General features: G+C 51.2%; 1 protein-coding gene across 1 annotated transcript in view; it reads right to left on the reverse strand.

Annotated features, from left to right (window-relative positions):
• Positions 1–2593: 2593 nt before the first annotated feature.
• The window catches only part of Aldh2 (aldehyde dehydrogenase 2 family member), a 25613-nt gene continuing 19879 nt past the window's right edge, over positions 2594–8327 (reverse strand). The window contains exons 9-12 of the mRNA XM_021161715.2: positions 6983–7332; positions 5583–5740; positions 3827–3941; positions 2594–2921 (exon numbers count right to left, since the gene is read on the reverse strand). Of these exons, the coding sequence (XP_021017374.1) occupies positions 2889–2921; positions 3827–3941; positions 5583–5740; positions 6983–7332 (656 nt within the window). The 3' untranslated portion in view covers positions 2594–2888. The remainder of the gene's footprint in view (positions 2922–3826; positions 3942–5582; positions 5741–6982; positions 7333–8327) is intronic.

Here is an 8327-nt window from a genome sequence, read left to right on the forward strand (position 1 = left end):
TGCATCAGACTGGGGCTAATTTCTCACGTTGCAAGTTCTAGTCTTCTTTGGATAGTGGGGATGCGTCTCCTGGTGGCGGGGTGGATGGTATGACTCGGATCTAAGCTTCATCCCATCTCTATAGCACTAGCTTGATGGAGGTATTCCACATCAACCGGACCAGACAGTGTAGACACCAGGGCCACAGGCATTCTCCTTGCAGGGTGTTGGGGAGGAAGGCTGGCTGGGCAGCAATTCTAAGGATCCAGACACATCAGAAGCCAGAATGGGCAATGAAGCTGGACGGAGGTGGAGCTTGAGAGATGAGGAAGCCCTTTGGAAGTGGAAAGAAGCAGTTTCCAGCCCTCCAGGACTCTCACCGAAGACCCCTCACTCCCCCCACTCCCTCCCTTCCTCTTGTCACCTGAGAGGAATTTGGCTTCTTGAGACTACAGTAATCCTCCTGCAGCAATTCCATGACACACTTGCCAAATGTCATGCAGTCAGTATGTGCAGTGTGGTGCTTGGATTGGCGTTTCCATGCTAAACTGTGCACACTATGAGGAAGGGAGGGCCCACTCCTGCAGGTTTCAAGTGCTCACTTTGCTGCTTACTGCTTACAGTGGTCACTGTGGTCGCCAAGCTGCCTGGTGGCCTGACACCACCCCCCCCCTTTCCTTTTTTTTATTGAGACAGGATTTTTTTAAGTCCAAGCTGGCCTCAAACTCTTGGTAATCCTCCTGCCTTCTCTAAACCGTCTTCTAAATCTTGGGATTACAGGGTGTGTCATTACAGGCAACCACCCAATTTTTTTGTTTTTTCCAGACAGGGTTTCTCGGTGTAGCCCTGGCTGTCCCGGAACTCAATTTGTACAACAGACTGGCCTTCAACTCAAGAGATCCAAGTGCCTCTGCCTCCAGGTACTGGGGTTAAAGGTGCGAGGCACCAGGCCAGGCATATGATCTTTAAAAATTGTATTTACTTACTTATTTCATTGAGTGCGCATGCGCATACAGGGATGTGTATATGGAGGTTGAAGGACAACTTCAGGGCGTCATCAGCCTTCTACCCTCAGCTCTGCCTCTGACTGGCTAGTTCTAAAGCTAAGCCCACCATCCCTTTCTTGTGCCCATGAGGGCAGCTTGCTCTCCACACCCTGTTCACTCACTAGGTGAATAAGATCTGTGACCTTCGCCCCTAAACTTCCCGGGCTCCTGTGGACCTTGGACAGGGCAGGTACCAGGCAGCTAATCGTCATGCATAGCATAAGAGTATAAACGGAAATTCTGAAAATAAGCACGCACTGGTGCGGGCTGCATGCATCGGTGTGGCCCTGTGCTCGGTGTGAGCATCATGCCTGCAGCTGTTGTACCCACATGGCATATTTGCCCACCTATCAGCTACTAGCAACCATCTTGGCTCCTGGGCTTCCAGGATTGAGTACTGCAGCACCCATGCAGAGCTAACCCAACACCCCAAAACACAAGCGTGGCGGCACCAAGAGTTGTTTAACTTCTCACAATCACTATTGCTAATTGCTGGCTTAATTTTTTTTTATGCCAATCATCATGAGCATTTCTGTATAGGGAATAATCACAGGTTGGGCACAAGGTGGCCCTTGAAAGCACTTTAGGACAGGGCAGCGTTGAGATGGTCACAATAACCCCATTTATACACAGGGCAGAGGTCACGGGTAGCTAAAACCTCTAGGAATGGAACCTTCTGGTACAAGAGGGAGAAAGCTCACATAACTGGAGCCCTGCTCAAGAGCTCTCTTGGCCTTCCACCGGGAGTGGATCCCTCTGTCCTTCAGCAATGTCATTACATCTGTCACACATCCAGGCATCTGCAGTGACCATAGCCTGAACCAGAGTCTGCATTGCAGCCGCCAGTCACTGCCACATTCTTATTCCCTGAAAATCTACCTCCGCGGGCCATCACCTGCCACCTCCATCAGGTCACTGTCACTAATACTTCCAGGCTCTCTTGGTTCTGGTAGTTCGAGAGGCAGACCTTGCACTGTGCACATGACATGGCTCTGCTCTGCTCTGCTCTGTGCCCCAAAGAGGCCGCAGAACAGATTGGGAGAATAGAGTCACTTCTGGAAACTGTCTTTTGGCTGAATCGACTCCAGGTTAGCAGCATGCCAACTGATGCCGAGCCGTGAGGTCCCTTGGTTGAAAGCTGACCTGGCTCACCCTTGGAAAGGATCAAATGGGTGTCACTACCTCCTCTGGCCTGTGAGATAGGCCAGTGTGAAATTCCAAAATGTAGCCGCAGCCAAGGATAGTGACTCCCCTCTCTTTAGCTTACATCCCTCCTCGTCAGCCTAGAATTACTTGTGAGAACCAAGGTCCCAGGTACCAAGAGGGGGATGAGGCTAATAAGATATACATGATACCATCAAATAGTGGGGACATCCTGGCATCCCGCGTGTCCAGGAATAGAGGGGGGGGTCTTGCCTTTCATGACTTCTAACCAGTAAACACCAAGACGCTAGTGTTCCACAGAGCTAATTCAATTCTAAGGACAGCCTTGTCTCCTCCCAAAGCAGGGAGTTACGGAATGCAACAGAGATAAGACTCAGAATTTATGTCTTAGAGAACTGACCCCGTGGCTTTGATCTGCTGATTTTTATTGCTCATTTGCTGCTTAGGGACTACGGGTAGAAGGCAGCATCCTGCACATCTGGATGCGTGAGCAGTCTGCATTGAGCTTCATCCCCTACCCAGTTTATCAGGAGCTTTCCCCCCACCAGCCCAGCCCTGTTTATCAAATTCTGACTTTCTTGGCCCAAGACACTTTGGTGAAGGGGTTTCTCTTTGGAGGCGCAGTGTGTGTGGCGGTTTTTCTCAGTATATCTTGTTGGGTTTTTGAGAACTGCAGGCTGAGGAAGCTGGCATGCCGCTTTACGAGTTCTTCTGTGGCACTTTGACGGTGACCTGTGGAAGGTTCGGAGAAGCAGTTAATTCTTCATAATGCCAGGAGGTCCCGTTGGGGACGAGAGCCCCTCTCTTCCTTCTCACATCTCCTTGACAGCAGCCTGACCTCTGCAGGAGATCGTAGTGTATCTCCTTCCCGGATGCTCACCCAAGGACCTAGGGGACATCTGCCAGTGTCGGGGAGGGGGGCGCCCTTTCTGGGGGATTGGATTGGAAGGCATCATAGTTTGGTAGCATCTGGTGAGTTAAGGTCAGGAAGCTGCAACATCTGGCACTGTATAGCCCCCAACAAGGAGCCCTCAGGGTCTCTCTGAGGAAAAGGCTACGTCCACAGGCGTCTCATCAAAGAAAGGCCCTCATGGCCCAGGGCTGCACCTCAATTTGTAGGTATCACAAAGTGTTCTAAAATCTGCCTCTATCTGCATTTTCTTTACTTTGCATTCTTTATGTCAAGAGACAAGCACTTCCCACATCAAATGTGCAGTAAGCCATTTTTAAAGGGATCTATATTCCCTTTAATGGCTGGTCAGACATTAACACACTGGGATTTATGTCACACCTGACTTTTCTTTTTGGACAACCTGTGTCCACATCACTGTCACCCTCTTTGTGCTTCCAATGGGGTCTGGGCTATGTTCCCGTGGGCAGAACTGGTGCCTTGGATCTGCGCCTGCTCACGCTCCTTACTGGATGCCCCTCACTGCTCTACCCACTGGGGTCCTGCCTCCTCTCAGGCTGACCAACTCTGTGGCAAGTGACCACACAGGCCTGTTGTGGGCAAGATCCTAGAGACTGTGTCTGAGCCCCTCTGTGGCTTCTCTGGCTTAAACTATAAAGTAATCACAAGTACTAGCTTCCGTGACCAGGAGAGGCCAGGCCACGGAGTCTGAAGGCTGTGTACGTACCGTCTTCACTTCTGTGTACGCCTGCAGGCCATACTCGCCCAGCTCCCTGCCACTCCCTGACATCTTATAGCCCCCAAATGGAGACTGGGCCCCAAACACATCGTAGCAGTTGATCCTGTTATCGGAGAGAACACACAGGTCAGGTGAGGGACTGTGTGCGGTTCCAGGCTGTGGATAGCCCCACCATCACCACCTTATATGGAAAATGGAGGCAGGGGCAGGTCACGAGGAACACTCCCTGTCATCCTTGTTGGTGCAGATGTGGTCACAGATGGGTATCAACACAGCACACCTCCCTTTCTTTTCTTCCTTATCTTTTTTTTAATTTAATTTTTTTCTTTCTTTTTTTTTTTTTATCATTTAAAACTGAGTTCCTCTGTATATGTAGACCTGGCTGTCCTGGAACTTGTTACATAATCCAGGCTGGCCTTGAACTCACAGAGATAAATCCGCCTGCCTCTGCCTCCCAAGTACTGAGTTTAAAGGCATAAGGCATGCGCCATCACCACCCCGGCTCGCTCTTTTAAGTTAAAAATTAATTTAAAATGTTTGTGAAAACTCTGCACTTCAAAGCATTCGGCTCAGGCTAGCAACATGAGTGGATGGGTAGGTGAGAAGGGTCTGCTACCGAGCCTGGCTACCAAGTTCAATTCCTGGGACCCACATAAAAGAAAGAAAACCACTTATGTCTTATGACCCACATACATTCACTGTGGCAGGTGTATCCCTGTACATACATACAAACACACACACACACACGCACACACACGCACACACACACACACACACACACGCACGCACGCACACACACACACACACACGCACACACGCACGCACACACACACACGCACGCACACACGCACGCACGCACACACACACACATACTTAAAACAATGTTTTTTAAAGAAGGTCCCAGCTTGGTGGCAGTACCACACTCATGGGAATATGGTCTAACCAGAAGTCTTCTGGATTAGGCCCTAACTGTCTATCTTCACAGTATTAGTAGCATCCTAAAAAGAAACATTAATGGTCTCTTCCTGCCCCCTCCCTCCAGGCCCAGCATCCACTAATGGAGCACCCCCGTGGGGCTGTAGAGTCAGTCAGATGATATGAAGGTTAGCAGCACCGGACTCCTGTCACTTAGCGTCATGTTGCCATGGTTACACACACTTCAACCAGCACCAGGACTCCATTCCTTCTGAATCACTTTCCACTAGGGACGGGCTGCCTTCTGTCTGTTTACCCACCAGCTCAAGAACACTTGAGTTGTTGCTACCTGTTGGCTCCCATGCCCGCCACCTGTGCACGCGGGTCCTGTGAGAATGTATTATTTTCCACTGGCTCACACCATGGCTTCTGGCCTTTAGCCGTTACAGGGTGCCGATGCCTACCCACAGGAGCACAGAAGGCTTCTCTGGACACAGTCACCTATGATGAACTTCTTGAGGGCCTGCCAGAGCCTGTGCTCCACAGTAGCTGACTATTTTATTCCAACCAGTCAAGCCGAGGGTACTGATCTCTATGCAGCCCCATCCACGTTTGCTCTTTCTTTAATCCTAAGTGATGAAGCAGGCGCTGAGCAGTTGTTTATGCTCAGCCTGGGCTCTCACAGTCACAGCTCGGGAAGGGAGCCCATCAACCGCTTCGTGGGATCTGGAGGGGGCGGGGGCAGTGTCCTTCTCCGGCACAGGAGAACCAATTCTGGGGTTCTAGATATTTGGGGAGATATTTTACTGGGTTGAGGAGCAGCTCTTACCACACAGTGCCAGCCTGCAGAGCTTGGGACAGGTAATTGGCTTTATCCAGGTCCTTTGTGAAAACGGCGGCTGCCAGCCCGTACTTAGAATCATTGGCCCGCCCTACAACCTCCTCAATGGTCTTGAATTTGAGGATTTGCATCACTGGTCCAAAGATCTGGAGGGAGCAACAGAGAAGGAAGGATGGAAGGAGGGGGGGGCCTGCTCCCCACCTTCAGGACTGAAAAGTGTCAGGAAAACACAAATACTGTTTAGCCTGAGACCTGACCTAGCCAGTTTGGGACTTCAGCAGTATCCCAGATCCTGGACTACAAAGGAAGGGGACAAGGACTGGCAGCACTGGCTACCTCCTGGGTAGTCTGTGCTTTGCATACAATTATCTTATTTCTAAACAGGCTCACAGGGAATGAAATATGTTAGCATGTGAACTTAGCCTAGAGAATTTAAGACTGGCTCCCATCCAATTTAACCCAGGGGACAAGGCACAGGCTGGCTGCTGAGCAAGCTATTGTGAAATGGCCTCTGGTTTCTCTTGCTTTTTTTTTTTTTTCCAGCAGTTTCCAGAACAGGCCACTTGTTCACGTAGCTCCTCTTCCCATGATGGAGAATGAAATTCAGAAACCAAGACCTACGTGCAAGATGTGCTGCGGTGGCAGTCGGTGCCGCCACCTCTGACCTGCCCAGAAGCCCACTGAGGTATGGGCCATTGTATGAGCACCTACCATGAAACCAGCATGTTCATCGAGCTGGGGCAGAGGAGCCTTAGAACTGGGAGCCAGGAAGGAAGTCGCTGGGAAGTGGCAGTCTGCAGTGACTGGGGATGAGGGGAATGGGGTCCGGACTCCACAGGAAGAGGAACTATGTCTCCACAATGATTCCCAGAGGGGACAGGGGACAGGGGACAGAGCAGAGGAGGGGAGGATGCCCAGGAACCTCAGAGTCTGGATGGGAACTAAATCAAGGTATCACAGGCTGATGCAGAGCACACTCAGGCAATCGAGACCCTTGACACTGTGCTGTCCTGCATACAGCTTCCTGGCTGAACAGCTCCATGCAAGCTCAAACAGAGAGGAGGCGTGCAAGAGCTATCACGTTGGGTAAGAAGTCAAACACGGGGCCTCATCTGATGTCTTACTTGGGTCAAAACTATGCAAAGGGCTAGATGAGCCCATTCCCAGACTCATGACTTCCAGGGGAAAGAATATAAAGTCCTGTGGGCTGGGCTACGTTGGGGAGACGTCCCAGAAACCTTAAGGGAACAGCAACATATCCGAATCTTGGTGTAAATAACTTAAGGCATGGAGAGAGCGCAAAACCAGAGTTTGGGGGACACCATCAAAACTGGACCAAATCACCCATCTCTCCTTCCTACTAAAAGCAGCAGGGCCCAGGGGCTCACCTCCTCCTTGGCAATGGTCATGCCGTCTTTTACGTCCCCGAACACGGTGGGCTGGATGAAGTAGCCACGGTCCGCGGCAGCGCCCCCACCACACAGCAGCTTCGCCCCTTCTTGTTGTCCCGATTTGATGTAGCCGAGGATCTTCTTAAACTGAGTTTCATCCACCTGAGGCCCCTGCTCCGTCCGGCTGTCGAAGGGGTTCCCCACCACCCGANACTTGGCCCGGGCCACGCTGCGTTCCACGAATTCGTCATACACATTCTCCTGCACGAAGGTCCGGGAGCCTGCGCAGCAGCACTGGCCCTGGTTGAAGAACAGGGCAAAGTGGGCCTGCTCCACAGCCCAGTCCACTGTGGGAGGAGAGAGTGAGAGAGAGAGAGAGAGAGAGAGAGAGAGAGAGAGAGAGAGAGAGGTGAAACAAGGAAATGTTAACTGCCAGTAATGCTCACCCACAAACCCTGTTCATAACATCAGGGGTTAGTGCCTCCCTGCTTGTGGACGTTGTACATCGTGGTGCGCACTAGGCTCCGCACCACGATGTACAACGTCCACAAGCAGTGGGCCCCAAACACATCTTAGCAGTTGATCCACACAGTGCCAGCCTGCAGAGCTTGGGACAGGTAATTGGCTTTATCCAGGTCCTTTGTGAAAACGGCGGCTGCCAGCCCGTACTTAGAATCATTGGCCCGCCCCACAACCTCCTCGATGGTCTTGAATTTGAGGATTTGCATCACTGGTCCGAAGATCTCCTCCTTGGCAATGGTCATGCTGTCTTTTACGTCCCCGAACACGGTGGGCTGGATGAAGTAGCCACGGTCCGCGGCAGCGCCCCCACCACACAGCAGCTTCGCCCCTTCTTGTTGTCCCGATTTGATGTAGCCAAGGATCTTCTTAAACTGAGTTTCATCCACCTGAGGGAGAAGCACAGAGGACTGAGAAGCTAAGATCAGGGCCTCTCTGCAGTTTTGGGCTGAGAACCTACAGCCAGAGGTAGCTGGGAGGGAGATGCAGGTCTTTTAAGGAGCAAGAGTCAAAGAGAAAATGGCCAAGGTCAGAAGCATAATGCCAAAGAGAGACGCCACATCCTTTACCACTAGGCAAGGCACATCATACCATGGTGTTTCTTTAAATTCAGAGATTAGCAAAATGAAAACACAAAAAACATAGGCTATTAAGGGAGTGGCTCCTTAGCAGGTTTGGTGGCCATTCTCCTGCCATGGTCTATGAAGAATAAGAAATAACAGGCCGGGCGTGGTGGTGCACGCCTTTAATCCCAGCACTCGGGAGGCAGAAGCAGGCGGATTTCTGAGTTCGAGGCCAGCCTGGTCTACAAAGTGAGTTCCAG

This window comes from Mus caroli, chromosome 5 (genome assembly GCF_900094665.2).
Source record: "Mus caroli chromosome 5, CAROLI_EIJ_v1.1, whole genome shotgun sequence".
In the NCBI taxonomy this organism is placed as follows: Eukaryota; Metazoa; Chordata; class Mammalia; order Rodentia; family Muridae; genus Mus; species Mus caroli.